Below are 18,761 nucleotides of genomic sequence, written 5' to 3'. Positions count from 1 at the left end.
CCAATTTTAACCCCAGGGCATTAATTTGAACAACTTTGGTAGACACTGACTATACGTTTCTTGCAAAATATTTAGGCTCTAGCTCTTTCGGTTTTCTAAAATAAGATATTGTTAGTTTTTTCTTCTGGTTGTCATGTGCTTGGGAACAAGGAACATTCCTGTGAAGTTTGGATGAAATTGGCTTAGCCGTTTATGAGATGTCGTTTTAAGTAAATGTTTACGGACGGACGCCGGACGAAAAGCGATCACAAAAGCCCACTATGTCACTTTGTGACAGGGGAGCTAACAAAAACAAAATAAAACAAAAAACACCCTCCAAAGAACCCCAAACAATGTTGAAACTGCAAAGTGATCTTAATTTACACAAAATCCTATTATAATTTACAAAGAATTCATGGCATTAATTTCATGTAAACGAATTTTGTAAAATTAGTGTTTATAAAGTTATTAGAATAAAAACAATTTAAAGGTGCAATTCTTTCAAGGTATGTAAATAATAAAACAAAAAAAACCCCTCAAAATATGTATATTTATACATCGTACAATTACCTAAATTTATAAACATCAATGTTACTTTTCTATAAGTGTTTTTTTGGATAAATTTCATAGTCTAATTATTATATCAACTGTCTCGGATACACTAAAATAATTAATAATATAAATCATCATAAATTCAAATTTACTGACTGGTCAGCAATAATATTTATCTAGCAGACATACCATGTTGTCTAGAATAACAGGTATTACAAAACCCACCCTTGGCGCAATTTCCATAATTTGTACAGCCAGTTTTATTATTTTTTTTTACAATAAGACTTAATCTTCTTACTATCGATCAATCTATTGTAGGAACTACCAAGATGGTCATCTCCATTTATGGCATGCTCATGAACTCCATGAAGTTCAGCTGGAACCACTTCCGGTCTATGATTTCTGTTATCTCTACCAGTTTCGGACCAATTTGCGTAAGTAATCCTTAATGGGTAGCCGTACCTGTTGTTGATGTTGACTAGCCAGAATATGTTGTTGTTGTGAATAGTGAAAAATACATCTATCAAGTTGGCTAGGGTCCGCGTATCTCGTGCAGTATTTCTCTATAAAGAGTTTAGGTTTACGTGTTACAAGGGGTACTGTCTGTCTTGACTTCACTTGCTGACCTACAGGAGTTATTAATATATATAAATATAGTAAATAGAGTAATTGAAAATAATATTGAAAACCCTTAACAGATTATTATCATTTACTAAACAAGAGGGCCATGATACCCTGACATCGCTAACCTGTATATAGGCCCCTGGGGCGGGGCCAATTTGAACCCAGGGGTTTTTTATCAACCGACTTGGTAGACACCAATTAGAAGATGTTTCATGATAAATATCTAAGCTCTAGCTCTTTAGATTTTTAAATGAAGATTTTTCAAGTTTTTACTTTAGACATATAAGGAAAATCATATACCTGGGGCGGGGCCCAATTTAACCCTGGGGCTTTTATTTGAACAAACTTGATAGACATCACTAGAATATGTTTCAACCTTAATATCTAAGCTCTAGGTCTATGGATTTTTTAAAAGAAGAATTTTTAACTTTTTACTATAAACATAAAGGGAAAAACAATGACCCCCCGAAGGCGGGGCCAATTTTGAACCCAGGGCTTTTATTTGAACAAACTTGGTAGACACCCACTAGAATATGTTTCATGCCTAATATATAAGCTCTAGCTTTTTGGGCTTTTTAAAAGAAGATTCTTAAGTTTTTACTATATACATATAAGAAAAATCAATGACCCCTCGGGTTGGGTCCAATTTTGACCCAAGGGCTTTTATTTGAACACAGACTATGTTTCGTGCCAAATATTTAAGCTCTAGCTCTTTCAGTTTTTAAAAAGAATATTTTTAATTTTTACTACATACAATTAAGGAAAAGTAATGACCCCCTGGGGCGGGGCCAATTTTGACCCCGGGTCTTTCATTTGAACAATCTTGATAGACACTCACTAGAAGATGTTTCATGCCAAATAATTAAGCTCTACCTCTTTAAGGTTTTTTAAAAGAAGATATTTTAAGTTAATTTTTTCGGTTGCCATGAAAAAAAGAGTTCTTCCTGGAATTAAATTCTTGGAACAATTTTTAAAGGTGACCATGAAAGGACCATTCCTGTGAAGTTTGGGTGAAATTGGCTGAACGGTTTATGGGGAGATGTCGTTTAAAGTAAAAATTTACGGACGACGGACGGACGCCGGACGAAAAGTGATCACTAAGGCTCAACATGTCACTTTGTGACAGGTTAGCTAAAATAAAAATTATTAATGGGCCTTTACTTAGACAAAAATCATAAAACCGGAAAATGCTGATGATATGGACAACTAGACTTGATACTGATCATTCCTGCAAACTTTGGATGAAATCACAGACGGGCGGACAGACAAACAGACAGAGGATGGATAAGTGAACCTTATATATTCCGTAGGGGCGACAAAGTATTTTTCATGTTAGTGATTTGTAAGATTAAATTTTAAATAACGTATGAACATGTGTCATTCTCTACTAATCATTTCACTCAACAATGCAAAAATAATAAAAGAACATAAAACTACATCTATCACGAAAAAATCAAAACACTACGGTATAATAGATGAACGGGTAACTATTATGACTTTATGGAACAATGACGTTATACATTCTTGAGTACAATACTGAATTCAATTATACGACTACACAGCTACAAATCTGTATTTGAAGAGGTGCTTCCATACTGAATACCACTTGTACATATACATGTATGTAATATATAATGCACCGCATTTTAAAGCATTATATTCATAGCCCCACAAGCAGGTAATTTGGTCATAATCAAGTTCAAAGTTATTGAATTCTATGGAATGTAATATAGCTTACAGGTCCAAATGACATAGCTGTAGCTCAAAACACAACAAAGTAGGAAGTTTGGTAAGTGGTTGCGGAGATGTCGTTTTTTTCCTTCTATCTTTAGCTCTAGCAGCCATCTAGTTCACCGGAATTGAACCATCTGAGCAATTATGTTAAAGGACCAACTAAGGATCAGTGCATAACAGTTTCAACAAAATCTACCGTTAGTTTTGAGGAGAAGATGTTGTTTAGAGGTTTTCTATTTTAAGCACTAGCGGGCATCTTGTTCAATGAAGCGGAAACATTTGAGCATTTGTATAGTTGATCTCTCAAGGATCATTCTTGTATAGTTTCTACACAATAATGGCCAAGCGACTGAGTAGATGTCATTTATAAGAAAGCTTATTTCTGTTTTTAACTCTGCCCAACTATTGACTATTAACAGACCGGAATCATTTGAACAATTTATGTAGAGGACCATCCAATGGTAATTCCTGCACAGTTCATCAAAATCTATCACCTTGCTGAGGAGATGTGGTTTGGAGGTTTTTCTGTTGAATCCCTCTGGCAGGTATCTTGTTAAGTGGAGCGATTCCATTTGAGCATTTTATAGAGGACCACTCAAGAATCATTACTGTGTAGTTTCATCACTATTAGCCAAGAGGTTTGTTCAATACAAAGATGTAAATCATTGTTTGATTTTATTTTAACATCCGGAAGTGTGTATATAATCTAAAATTAGTTTTAGATAGAAACAAGGGCTAAATATGTGCTTAATACGTCCGTCATGAAAGATTTTGTCAGAGATATGGACATTATATACAGTATATGCATATAGGAGATATGCTTTGGGCAATATCTGGATATTTTATCATCTCTAGTGACCTTGACCTCGCAAATATTAACCTAACATGTGTCACACTTGAAGTCATGATAGTTATCCTTTGTGTTACAATCCATCTATGACTAAATGGTCCCCTTATACAAATTTTGACCTCTCTATGTGACCTTAACTTTGGTAGTAGGGACTTGGATTATGTGCACAATACTTATATGTAGCTTCACAATGGTAGTCATGATAATGACCATTTAGGTTTCAATCTCTCAATAAATGATAACTAAATGGTCCGATACACATTTTCATATTTTTAACTGAATTTTGACCCCTATGTGTGACCTTGACCTTGGCCACAGGGACCTAAATTTTGCATGCGACACTCTGCCTTACAATGGTGAACATTTGTGCCAAATTAATGAAATCCCCATATGCATGTGAACTTTTGCTCTGGACAAGCGTTTTTCAATGCCCTCTTGTGGCCTTGCCCTTTAATCTGGTTCATGCACATGACACTGCTTCTAAAAGTGGTGACCATTTCTATAAAGTTTCATTAGAATACCTCCATATGTGTAGGAGATATGCTCTGTACAAAATCCCTATATTTTATCATCTTTAGTGACCTTGAACTTGCATATATTAACCTTATTACATGTATCATACCCGTAATCATGACAATGATCATTCGTGTTTCAATCCCTCAATCAATGATGACTAAATGGTCCGAATACACATCTGAACTTTGACTTCTATGTGTGAGCTTGACCTTGGCAGCAAGGTTCTAAATTTTACATGCGACACTTCGCCACACAATAGTGAACATTTGTGCCAGGTTATATTGAAATCCCAATATATATGTAGAAATTTTGCTCCGGACAAGCATTTTTAAAAAACCTCTAAGCGTGACCTTTATCTTTGACCTAGAGACCTGGTTCATGCGTACGACACTGCTTCTCATAGTGGTTAACATTTCATTTCTATGAAGTTTCATTAGAATCCGTCTATATGTGTAGGAGATATGCTCTAAACAAAATCGCTATATTTTATCACCTTTAGTGACCTTGACCTTGCATATAATAACCTAAATTACATTTTCGCCAATTCTTATATTGGAATCCCTCTATGCATGTAGTAGTTTTGCTCCGGACAAGTGTTTTTTTAATTACCTCTAAATGTGACCTTGACCTTTAAATAGACATAGAGACCTGTTTCATGTGCATTACACAGCATCTCATAGTGGTGAACATTTCTATAAAGTTACATAAAAAGTTCTTCAATGTGTGAAGGAGATATGCTCCAGACCAAAAATTGGACAAGGCACGCCGTTCTGCCCGTCCGCCTAGGGGGAAATTATAAAACGACCCGTTTTTCAAACGGGCGTATAATGACTTCTAAATGTGACCTTGACCTTTATATAGACCTAGAGACCTGTTTCATGTGCATTACACAGCTTTTCATAGTGGTGAACATTTCTATGAAGTTACATAAAACATTCCTCAATGTGTGAAGGAGATATGCTCCAGACCAAAAATTGGACACGGCACGCCAATCTGCCCGTCCGCCTGGGGGAAAATTATAAAACGACCCGTTTTTCAAACGGACGTATAAAAAGAGGTCCTTGTGTTAAGTTTTAGATCAACTCAAATCAAAAATAAAATCTACAAATGAAAGTGCATCTAGTCCGAATTTCATAACTGTATGCTGTATAACGATTGTCTGTTAATAATAAGGGACTCACAGTTAAAACAAGTGCATATTATAAGTCCCTCAAGAATTGCTTCAGAATAGTAACCTCTGTTCAACCACCTGCTCCTCGGCATGATAATCAGAATGATAACAAGAGCCATGTCAACATGGCCATCCCCCGCCGAATGTGTTTGCTCATTGGAAGAATGTATATGTAGTAGAGCGGAATAATTCCATTTTAAGAGGTCTTTTGGTAATGAAAACTGATGGCTATAGTGATTACAGATTTGAAACCTATGTGAATACTGATGGCTGAAAATAACAAAGGGCAATTACTGAAAAATAATGCAGGGTAGGTTATCATTCTTGTGTGCTGCATCCCTCCTCAGTAAAATCTATCCACCTATGAAGTTTCAAGTTGATACCTCAAATACTTTTTGAGAAAAAAATTGAATTGAAAAATTAAGTATGAAAAAGAACAAAGGGCAATTACTCAAAAATTATAAAAGGTAGAGTTATCATTCTTGTGCAGTACACACCGCCTGAGTGAGATCTATGCACCTATGAAGTTTCATTTCGATATCTCAAAGGCTTTTTGAGTTATGCTCTGGACAAAAATTAATTTTGAAAAATAACAAAGGGCAATAATTCAAAAATAATGCAGGGTAGAGTTATCATTCTTAAGCACTGCACTCCTCCTCAATGAGATCCATCCACCTTTGAAGTTTCAAGTTGATACCTCAAATACTTTTTGAGATAAGCTCTGGACAAAATAGCATGAAAAAACAAAGGGCAATAACTCAAAAATTTTATAGGGAAGAGTTATCATTCTTGCGCACAACATTCCTCCTCAATAAGATCTATCCACCTATGACATTTCATGTTGATATCTCGAACACTTTTTGAGTTATGCTCCACTCAGGTGAAAAATTAGGTATGAAAAATAACAAAGGGCAATAACTCAAAAATTATTAAAGGAAGAGTTATCATTCTTGTGCACTGCACACCTCCTGAGTGAGATCTATGCACCTATGAAGTTTCATGTTAATATCTCATAGGCTTTTGGAGTTATGCTCTAGACAAAAATCAATTTTGAAAAATAACAAAGGGCAATAACTCAAAAATCATGCAAGGTAGAGTTATCATTCTTGTGCACTGCACTCCTCCTCAATGAGGTCTATCCACCTATGAAGTTTCAAGTTGATAACTCAAATACTTTTAGAGGTATGCTCCGGACAAAAATGTCGGACGGAAGGACGGACGGACGGACGGACGGAGACCATTTCTATATAAAAAAGTGTTTTTTTAAATAGAAAAAACTAGGTCAGTGGCTGATAACTACTGAAGCATATTAATTTTTACACAAGGGCTTAAAACAAAGGACTCGTCCACTAGACAAAGTGCAAAGCCTTTATTGGTTCAAAAGAAAATGGTTTGAAATGTTTACTATTTACATGTACATATAAAGAAAGCCGCTAAAGTCAACAGTTTCAATTGTAAGATTGGATGATGTTAGCTGGGACAAACGGCGTCAATTACCACATCTTCCATCGTCTTTTCAGCTTGGAATAAAAACCTGATGAATCGGCTAAACCCATTTAAGAATTTCAATGGTAGAGACAAATTGTGTTTTAACATTTTAAATAAAAATATTGACCTATATGAATCAATATTTAGCAAATAAACATTTCAAATCGATACAGGTGGAAATTCGAAAATGCCATGCTTCATATCAACAAGAGGGCCATGATGGCCCTGAAGTCGCTCACCTGTATATAGGCCCTTGGAGCGGGGCCAGTTTAAACCCCAGGGCTTTTATTTGAACTAACTTGGTAGACACCCATTAGAAGATATTTCATGCTTAACATCCAAGGTATAGCTGGTCAAGTTTTTTTCTTTACACATATAGTTAAAAACAATGACACACCTGGGGCAGGGCCAGTTTTGACCCAAGGGCTTTTATTTGAACAATCTTTGTAGACACTTACTAGAAAATGTTTCATGCTTAATATCTAAACTCTAGCTATTCAGGTTTTTTCAAAGAAGACTTTTAATTTTTTGCTATACACATATAAGGAAAATCAATGTCAGCCGGGGCGGTGCCAATTTTGACCCCAGGGCTTTTATTTGAACAAACTTTGTAGACACTCACTAGAAGATGCTTCGTGCTTAATATCTAAACGCTAGCTATTTGAGTTTTTTCAAAGAAGATTTTTTAAAGTTTTTGTATAACACATATAAGGAAAAGGAATGACCCCCGAGTTGGGGCCAATTTTAACCCCAGGGCTTTTATTTGAACAAACTTTGTAGACAATCACTAGAAGATGTTTCATGCTTAGTATCAAACTCTAGCTATTTGGTTTTTTTCAAAGAAGATTTTTTAAGTTTTTTCTATACATATATAAGGAAAATCAATGACCCCCGGGGCGGGGCCAATTTTGACCCCCAGGGCTCTTATTTGAACAAACTTGGTAGACATCCATTAGAACATGTTTCATGCTAAATATCATAGCTCTAGCTCTTTGGGTTCTTTAAAAGAAGATTTTGTAAGTTTTTACTATATGCATATTGGGAAAATCAATGACCCCCTGGGGTGGGGCAAATTTTGACCCCAGGGCTTTTATTTGAACAAACATGGTAGGCACCCATAAGAAGATGTTTCATGGTAAATATCTTAGCTCTAGCTCTTTGGGTTCTTTAAAAGAAAATTTTTTAAGTTTTTACTATATGCATATAGGTAAAATCAAAGACCCCCTGGGGTGGGGCCAATTTTGACCCCAGGGCTTTTATTTGAACAAACTTGGTAGACATCCATTAGAACATGTTTCATGGTAAATATCTTAGCTCTAGCTCTTTGGGTTCTTTAAAAGAAATTTTTTTAAGTTTTTACTATATGCATATAGGGAAAATCAATGACCCCCTGGGGCGGGGCCAATTTTGACCCCAGGGCTTTTATTTGAACAAACTTGGTAGACACACATAAGAAGATGTTTTATGCTAAATATCTTAGCTCTAGCTCTTTGGATTCTTTAAAAGAATTTTTTTTAAGTTTTTACTATATGCATATAGGGAAAATCAATGACCCCCTGGGGCGGGGCCAATTTTGACCCCAGGGCTTTTATTTGAACAAACTTGGTAGACACACATAAGAAGATGTTTTATGCTAAATATCTTAACTCTAGCTCTTTGGATTCTTTAAAAGAAAATTTTTTAAGTTTTTACTATATGCATATAGGGAAAATCAATGACCCCCTGGGGCGGGGCCAATTTTGACCCTAGGGCTTTTATTTGAACAAACTTGGTAGACATCCATTAGAACATGTTTCATGCCAAATATCTAAGCTCTAGCTCTTTGGGTTTTTTAGAAGAAGATTTTTTAAGTTTTTACTATATGCATATAGGGAAAATCAATGACCCCCTGGGGCGGGGCCAATTTTGACCCCAGGGCTTTTCTTTGAACAAACTTGGTAGACACTTACTAGAAGATGTTTCATGCCAAATATCTAAGCTCTAGCTCTTTGGGTTTTTTAGAAGAAGATGTTTAAAGTTTTTTCTTTTGGTTGCCATGGCAACCAGAGTTCTGCATGGAATTAAATTCTTTGAACAATTTTTAAAGGTTACCACCAAAGGAACATTCCTGTGAAGTTTGGATGAAATTGGCTTAGTGGTTTATGAGGAGATGTCATTTAAAGCAAAAGTTTACGGACGACGGACGGACGGACGACGGACGGACGGACCGACGCCGGACGAAAAGCGATCACAAAAGCTCACCCTGTCACTTTGTGACAGGTGAGCTAATAAAAACTACTGGTATGTGATCATACAGGCCATTTCAATTAATATTCATCTTTTGTCATTTATGTTCTACTGTATAAAATATCTACGTCTTCATCACCTTCCTCCATTCTTTGGATTAAAGGCCACCTGAAGGGGCTGTCTGGTTTCCCAAGCTAGAACAACTTCTTTAAACGTTTTACAAGGCTCCATTCCTATATCCGTTCTAAAAGTCATTTTTTGTATGGCAACAGTGTAGGAATCTTTATCCTCTGAAAAGGAAACTAAATCATGAATCACGAGTTTTATGAATTACTTCTACTGATTTGATATGCTTAATCTTTTGTTACAAATAAAAAATATATATTGATAGAAAAAATACAACACTTACATACTATAAATTTGGAAGATATTCATTTTAAAAACTTGTTAAAGTGCCTATCTGAATGTAAAATAAACTTACTTTGTGACTTTTCAAGAAGCTGAGCTTCAATCTGACACATATCTGAAGAAAAGTCAAGTAGAAGTCTTTGAGTTTCTGTATCAGAATCATCATGTACAGTGAACTCTATGCATTCCTGCTCATCTGTGTAGTAAGCTATAACAGAATCATCATAGCTGCCGTTGAATAAAAGTTGAGGCTCCTGTATCTTTTTAATATGATTGTGTATGTAACCAAATAAGTTCTCAACGGTCACATAATCTTTCCGATCGTTCCAATACATCTTACAAGAAGTGCAGTATTTTGTCCCACATGGCGCATTTTCAGTATTTGCTTTCAAACCTTGTATCAGAAACTTTGAGAAGTAACTTGTCTCCTGAGTAGGGGTCCATGACCTTTGTGTTTCTTTAGATGAGTTAATTTGAATAATCTTATCTGTCTTGATACCTTTGATATTTATTTTTCGAGGATAGCAACAGTCACAAAACAAAATGACTTTGATGAAGTCATTATTAGAGTCTTTATATTTCTCTAATTCTTCTTCTAATCTTGTCAACAAAAGTGTGTCTGATGCTGACAAACAAAATGTGAAGGGGTCATTGCGTGAGCCATGGCATGAAATGTTTATCACAAGAGTCTGGAGATCTTTTGGTAAATTCTCAATGGCATCCACAATTCTCTGAGACTGCTTTGGCTTTGTTTTATCTGGTAATACCATCTGAAGGCTGCTTTCACTGAAAAAAAAATAATATGACTTCAAAAAAGGCCATTGGTCCCAAAGTGCTCACCTGAGGACAGAATAGTGTTACATTCTCTTTAGTTGGACACGGTTTTAATTGTAAAGGCCAGTCTGATCTTATGGGTCATCCATAACCTCTACACCAAATCTTAGAAAAGTTTAAGGCAAAGTACATGAAGGGAAAAACCTTGCAGAACATCGGCAAGTTTGACTCCAAATTAATATTTTGATCAATCTTAGTGAAGGTTAATTAGAAGAATACTTTATACAAAGTGTCTCAATTTAAGCCATCTTGCAAAAAGAGGGAGAAGAATTTTGAAAGTTAATTGAAGCCGTTTTGCAAGTAGAGGAGAAAGACTTTTAATAGTTATATTTAATGTAGATAAGGAAAACGAATGTTTCCTGGGGAAGGACCTTTTCAACAATCTTGGATAATGATTCATGCCAAATATTAAAACGCTTGCCCTTGGGGATTCAGAAACGAGTATTTTTTTAAGTTTTTACTAATTATCCTTGTTTTGTATTAATTACCAGGGATTTGTCGTATTATTTGGGCAAGCTTATATAAATCTGACCGCATCAGCGCTTTGGGAAACATTGAAATGCTGACCTGCCTATGTAAATATTCAAATTAGAATGTGACAAAAGCAGAAAAAACTTGTTTTTATCTCCAATAATTATGGGAAGGGGGAATGAAGTCTTACCCTGTCCATGCCTGTGTGCATGTGTCCGTAAGTGCATCCTAAACATGTAAAGGCCCATAGCTCTGTCATGAATCAAGTGATTTTAGAATAAATTGGCTCAAATGAGTAGCATGAGAAGAGACAGAGTTTCATGCACACGACCTAGACTCCTAGCGTCAAAGTCAAGGTCACACTTTAAGGTTTAAAGTCTGAAGTAAGAAAATCTTGTCCGACCCATAACTCTGTCATGCATCAAATGATTTTGGAATAAATGAGCTTAAATGTGCAGCATGAGACAATGTGTTCCGCAATACCAAGGTCCTTAGTTCCAAGGTCAAGGTCACACTTAGCGGTCAAAGGTCAACAGTTAGAAATTCTTGCTCGGTTGGTTACTCTGTCATGATTTAAAAGTGATTTTGAATTCCGTTTGAAGACGAGTTAAGCAAAATGTGTCATTATAATCCTAGAAATTGTGATAATCAATTCTTCATTTTGACACTACTGACCTTTTCTGCCACTTTTATGCTCCTTACAAATATCATCCGTGTCTTTCAGACACATTATTATTTTTTAATACATTGTTTCAGTTAATCAGGAAAAACGTGTTAAAATTTCCATTTCCAGAAATGATCCATCTAATGATCCTTAACAAATTATTTGCTAAATTAGAAAATAACTCTGAGAATTTAAAATAAACAAACATAAAAACTCTGACAATTTAAAATAAACTAACATAAAATGGAGCAAAATAGTGAATGCTTTAGGCGTTTATTTTGGCACACAAAAAAGAATGCGAACAACTGTATTGGGAGTTGAAAATTCAAAACTAATTACATACCTTTGGGACGATAAATGTTAAAAGATTAAAGTAAGTATACTGATAAACAATTTTGAGAAAGGTGGTTTAAACATGACCAACATCGAAATATTTGTCACCATGCTCCAAATCAAATGAGTAAATTCTCTACTTTTTAAATGAATTGCAAACTGGAAAGTTATTCCAGTTATTTTTTCAGCAAATTTGGCAATAATTTTCGTCTTTTTAACATGAATCTAAAATCAGTCTCAAGTTTACCAAACCACTATTATAACTTGATAACCTGATTTCTATATAGGGCTTATAAGAAAATTTCCCTATATGTACATACTGAAAATCTATTAGCCCATGGCATATGCCAATTTTGACCCCAGGGCAATAATTTTAACAAACATGGTAGAGGTCAATTACACAATGTTTCATGCCAAATATCTAACCGCTAGCCTTTGTGATTTCAGAGGAGGATTTTTAAAAATGTTTTTAGTATATACATTTCAGGAAAACCTGGGTTGGGCCAATTTTGCAACTGTCAACAACATTGGTAGATAATTAAAATATAATATACCCACTATCAAAGCCCTAGGCCTTGTACTTTCAGACAAGCAGATTTTTAAATTTGCATGTTTTAAAAATTCTCTCTGATCTACGACCTATTTATGCGCTAGACCAGAACCATTTAAACAACTATAAAGGGGACCACCAAAGGATCATTCTTTAAAAAACTAAAAGTTTTCAGTTGATACCTATAATAATTATCAAATTGTGTCCCGGACAAAAAGTTCAAAGTGTAAAAATGCACAAGGGCAATAACTCCAAAGGTAGGGTTAGGGTTTTTATGCACTGCACTTCTTCAGTGAGATCTATTTACCTACAAAGTTTCAAGTTGATACTTTTTATATTTATCAAAGTATATCCAGGACAAAATTCAAATTGTAAAAATGAACAAAGCGTAATATTTCCTAAATTAGGGAAGGGGGGGGGGAGGGGGCGGGATTACGGTTCATCTGCACTGCGCTTCTTGTCATTCAGATGTATCTACCTACAAAGTTTCAAGTTGATAGCCTTTACATTTTTTTATGTTTTGTCTCGGACAAAGTTCAAAGTGTAAAAATTAAAAAAGGGTAATAACTCCAAAATAAATAGGGAAGGTCACAGTTCTTTTGCACTGCACTTCTATCTACCTACAATGCTTTTTATAGTTTTTAAGTTATGCCTCAGACAAAGTTCAAAGTGTAAAAAACAAAGGGCAATAACTCCAAAATTAGGCAAGGTACAGTTACAGTTCTTTTGCATTGTACTTTTACTTAATGAGATCTATCTACATACAAAGTTTCTTGTTAATACCCCTTGTTGTTTTAAAGTTATGTCAAAGACAAAGTTCAAAGTGTAAAAAACACAAAGGCAATAACTCCAAAATTAGGCAAGGCAGAGTTATAGTTCTTTTGTACAGTACTTTTACGTAATATGATCTACCTATCTACAAAGTTTCATGTTAATACACTTAGGCGTTTTAGAGTTATGTCCCGGACAAAGTTCAAGGTGTAAAAAACAAAGGGCAATAACAATGAAATTAGGCAAAGTACAGTTACAGGTCGTTTGCATTGTACTTCTACTTAATGAGATCTATCTACCTACAAAGTTAATACCCCTTGTCGTTTTAGCGTTATGTCCAAGATAAAGTTCAAAGTGTAAAAATAACTAAAGGGCAGTAACTCCAAAATTAGGCAAGGCAGAGTTACAGTTATTTTGCACTGCACTTTAACTCAATGAGATCTATACACCTACACAATTTGAAGTTGATATCTTTTGAATATTCTTAGTTATGCCCCAGACAAGAAATCTGCAACAGACCAACAGTCTGACCGACCGACCACCAAGACCGACCGACCACCAGCTGACTCCAGTATACCCCCTAAAACTTCCTTTGTTGGGGGGGGGGGTATAAAAAAACTCGACATTTGTCCTTGAAGGGCAATGTTATATTAAGTCAAGGTCAAGTTCAGTCTTGTCTACTTGAAGGTCTTGTCTTAAAGGTTTGTTGTGTCCAAGTTTGAAGACATTAAATTTATAAATAATGACCAATATTAAAGTTTCTGGACGGCAACAGGAAGAACTTTACTGGTGCGATAGCTGGAAATTTGTCTTTGAAAATGTCGAGCTAAAAACACATGACCACTGGGACAGGACAAATGTTGACCACAGTGCGATTATTTCTAAAGCCATGTAGGAGGTCATTTAGACGATGTTTCATCTAGCCCTTGGGTTTCCAGTGACGAAGGTTTTAATTTATATTCATATAAAATAAACATTTAATGGCTTAGATTAACTAGAACTATCACTGAATATGATTAATACCCCCGCAATACTGCTTCTGAAATGAGGAAGATACTAGTTACAGAACACCGTGTAAAAAATGGGAATAAAGTTATGGTTGTGGGCAATTAAAAATAGTTGTGGTTCTCGTATGTTGTATTTTCTTTCACTGTGGTTGACCATTGATGAAGTTTTATTGAATTAATCTGTGATAAGCCCAGAAAGAGTTACGCTTCATGAGCACTGTACTTCCTCTCATTGTGCTTGACCATTGTATGAAGTTGCATTGAATTCTAAACATTAGTTTTTAAGTAATGCACCGGACAAGGAAAATGAACAAATGGCAATCACTCTACAAATACTGAAGATGGAGTTATTGTTCCAACCAGTACTTTTCAAGTTAAGCTACAGACATAGAAAAGTATCAAAGGGCAATAACTCTGTAATTAGTGAAGATGGAGTTATGGTTCTTGTGCACTGCACTTCCTCTCAATGTGCTTTACCACTGTATGAAGTTGTATTGAATTCCAACCATTTGTCTTCAAGTTTTGCTCCGGACAAGGAAATTGCAACGGATGGCTGGACCGACCAACCGCGACCACAGTGACTCCTATATACCCCCTAAACTTCGTTTGGGGGGGGGGGGGGGATTACAAGGCACAGCTTAATGTAAACAATTTTTGTACACTGTCACCAAAGAAATTTTTGGTGAATTTTTTTTCCTTCAAAACTTGAACCACTGGTTTAGATGTTGTTTAAATGTGTTATTTTTCTAATTTTAGAGGACAACTAGATGACCTTACATACCAAATTTCCAAGCACCTGGTCTTTTAATTTTTAAAGGAAGAGTTTTTAAGATTGTTTGTTTGTTTAATTGGGTTTTATGTCACACCGACACATTATAGGTCATATGGCGACGTTCCAGCTTTACTGGAGGAGGAATACCTTAGGTGCCATTCCGTACATTATTTCAGGCATGAACAAGAACCTGAGTAGAACCAACGACGTTCCGTTTGCTAGCTGGATAGCTTCCTCACATGAAAGAATCTGTCAGGATTCGAACCAACAGCGGTGAGAGGCAAGTGGTTTGAAGTCATCGACCTTAACCACTCGGCCACGGACAACCCTCGAATTTTTAAGATATTCATAAATAACTCTAAATACAGCTAATAAGGCCCTTGGTTGACCCCTTTTGATCTCAGGCAAATTATCTGAACAGTTCCACGTTCACCCTGGGGAGGGGCCAATTTTAACCCAAGGGCTTTTATTTGAACAAACTTGGTAAACACCTATTAGAAACGGTTTCATGATAAATATCTAAGCTCTATCTCTTTCGGGGTTTTATAAGAAGGGGCCAATCTTGACCCCAGAGCTTTTATTTAACAAGAGGACCATGATGGCCCTGAAGTCGCTCACCTGTATATAGACCCTGGAGCGGGGCCAGTTTAAACCCCAGGGCTTTTTTTAACAAGCTTGAAAGACACCCATTAGAAAATGTTTCATGATGTTAAGTTTTTACGACACACATATTATGAAAAACAACGATCTCCCGCTTGATTCTCCCCCTCCCGGCAGGGCCAATTTTAACCCAAGGGCTTTTATTTGAACAAACTTGTTAGACATCCATAAGAGGATGTTTCATCATAAACATCTAAGCTCTAGCTCATTGGGTTTTTTAAAAGATTTTTTAAGATTTTACTATACACATATAGTTAAAAACAATGACACCCCTGGGGCGGGGCCAATTTTGACCCCAGGGCTTTAATTTGAAGAAACTCTGTAGACACTTACTAGAAAATGTTTCATGCTTAATATCTAAACTCTAGCTATTTGGACTTTTTCAAAGAAGATTTTTTAAGTTTTTGCTATACACATACAAGGAAAATCAATGACCCCCGGGGCAGGGCCAATTTTGACCCCAGGGCTTTTATTTGAACAAATTTGGTAGACACCCATTAGAACATGTTTCATGCTAAATATCTTAGCTCTAGCTCTTTGAGTTCTTTAAAAGAAGATTTTTTAAGTTTTTACAATATGCATATAGGGAATATCAATGACCCCCTGGGGCGGGGCCAATTTTGACCCCAGGGATTTTATTTGAACAAACTTGGTAGACACTCACAAGAAGATGTTTCATGCCAAATATCTAAGCTCTAGCTCTTAGGGTTTTTTAAAAGAAGATATTTAAAGTTTTTCATTCGGTTGCCATGGCAACCAGAGTTCTGCATGGTATTAAAGGTGACCACCAAAGGAACATTCCTGTGAAGTTTGGATGAAATTGGCTTAGTGGTTTATGAGGAGATGTAAATTGAATAAAAGTTTACGGACGGACGGACGACGGACGGACGACGGACGAAAAGCGATCACAAAAGCTCACCCTGTCACTTTGTGACAGGTGAGCTAAAAATCTTGGTAGACTCTAACTCAAAGATATTTCATGTTTAGTATCTAAACACTAGCTCTTTGGGTTTTTTTAAAAGAAGATCTTTAAGTTTTTACTATACACATATAATGAAAATCAATGAACCCCGGGGTGAGGCCAATTTTGACCCAATGACCCTTAATTGAAAAAACTTGGTAGACACTCATTAGAAGATGTTTCATGCTATATATCTTAGCTCTTGCTCTTTGGGATTTTTACTATGTACATAAAGAGAAAACTATGTACATAAAGAGAAACACAATGACCCCTGGGGAGGGGCCAATTTTTACCCCAGAGCTTTTATTTGAACAAACTTGGTAGACACCATGTTTCATTATGACACCCATAAGAAGATATTTCATGCTTTATATCTAAGCTCTAGCTATTTTGGTTTTTTAAAAGAAGATTTGTTAAGTTTTTACTATATAAAATTAGGAAAATCAATGACCCCTGGGGCGGGGCCAGTTTTTACCCAAGGGCTTTTATTTGAACAAACTTTGTGGACACCCACTAGAAGATGTTTCATGCTTAATATCTTAGCTCTAGCTCTTTGGGTATTTGAAAGAAGATTTTTTAAGTTTTTACTATATACAAATAAGGAAAATAAATGACCCCTTGGGTGGGGCCAATTTTTACCACATGGCATTTATTTGGACAAACTTGGTGGACACTGACTAGACAATTTTCCATGCCAAATATTTAAGCTCTAGCTCTTTCGGTTTTCTATATGCAGATTTTTTTTAACTTTTGGCATAGCAACCGGAGTTCTGCATGGAATTAAATTCTTTGAATATTTTTTTAAGTTGACTTCCAAAGGAGCACTCCTGTGCAGTTTGGATGAAATGGGCATAGCGGTTTTGGAGAAGATGTCGTTTAAAGTAAGTTTACGGACGGACGCCGAATGAAAAGCAATCACAATAGGTCACCATGTCACTTTGTGACAGGTGAGCTAATAACAACAAGGGTGCCATAGTCACAAAATACGCCCGTTTACGAAAGCTTTAGATGGAGATGGGGGCATTATGGATAAGTGTTATCTAGCAAGCAAGTTTTTATTCTTGGCACTGTGTTGTTAAATGAACCTTAAAACAAATCAGTAGGGAAGATATGCACAGGATGTGTGACCTTGACCTTGGTCGCAGGGACCTGAATTTTATGCACGGCACTCAGCCTCACAATGATGAACATTTGTGCCAAATTATATTGAAATCCCTCTATGCATGTAGAAGTTTTGCTCCAGAACAAGCGTTTTTTTCTATGAGCTCTAACTGTGACCTTCACCTTTGACCTAGAGACTTGGTTCATGTGCAGGGCAACTACGTCTCATGGTGGTGAACAATTCTATAAAGTAACATTAAAATTCCTCCATGCATGTAGAAAATATGCTCCGGACAACATCTGGATATTTAATCATCTCCAGTGACCTTGACCTTGCAAATATTAACCTAAATTAAATGTGTCACAACTGTAGTCATGATAGTTACCATTTGTGCTACAATCCATCAATAAATGATGACTAAATGGTCCCTATACACATCTTCAAATTTTTATCTGAATTTTGACCTCTATGTGTAACCTTGACTTTGGTCGCAGGGATCTGAATTTTGCGTGCGACACTCAGCCTCACAATGGTGAACATTTGTGCCAAGTTATATTGAAATCCCCCTATGAATGTAGAAGTTTTGCTCCGGACAAGCGTTTTTCCAAGAGATCTAAGTGTGACCTTGACCTTTGACCTGGAGACCTGGTTCATGCATGGAGCAATACATATCATGGTGGTGAACATTTCCATAAAGTATTATATAAATTTTTCCATACATGTAGGAGATATGCTCCAGACAAAATCTGGATATTTCACCATCTTTAGTGACCTTGACCTTGCATATATTGACCTAAAGTACATGTGTCACAGCCGTAGTCATGATAATGACCATTTGTGTTACAATCCCTAAATAAATGATGATTAAATCGTCCCTATACACATCTTCATATTTTTATCTAAACTTCGACCTCTATGTGTGACCTTGACCTTGGCTGCAGGGACCTGAATTTTGTGCGCGACACTCCGCCTTACAATGGTGAACATTTGTGCCAAGTTATATTGAAATTCCTCTATGCATGTGGAAGTTTTGCTCCGGACAAGCGTTTTTCAATGAGCTCTAAGTGTGACCTTGACCTTTGACCTAG

General features: G+C 36.0%; 1 protein-coding gene across 1 annotated transcript in view; it reads right to left on the bottom strand.

Annotated features, from left to right (window-relative positions):
* Positions 1 to 9,275: 9,275 nt before the first annotated feature.
* LOC132739149 (uncharacterized) overlaps positions 9,276 to 18,761 on the bottom strand; it is a 47,626-nt gene continuing 38,140 nt past the window's right edge. The window contains exons 5-6 of the mRNA XM_060726804.1: positions 9,622 to 10,334; positions 9,276 to 9,430 (exon numbers count right to left, since the gene is read on the bottom strand). Of these exons, the coding sequence (XP_060582787.1) occupies positions 9,276 to 9,430; positions 9,622 to 10,334 (868 nt within the window). The remainder of the gene's footprint in view (positions 9,431 to 9,621; positions 10,335 to 18,761) is intronic.

The sequence above is a fragment of the Ruditapes philippinarum genome, unplaced genomic scaffold, assembly GCF_026571515.1.
Source record: "Ruditapes philippinarum isolate M1 unplaced genomic scaffold, ASM2657151v2 ctg545_1_1_1_1, whole genome shotgun sequence".
Lineage (NCBI taxonomy): Eukaryota > Metazoa > Mollusca > Bivalvia > Venerida > Veneridae > Ruditapes > Ruditapes philippinarum.
The sequence above is the reverse complement of the archived record's forward strand: the minus strand, read 5'-3'. Positions and strand labels throughout refer to the sequence as shown.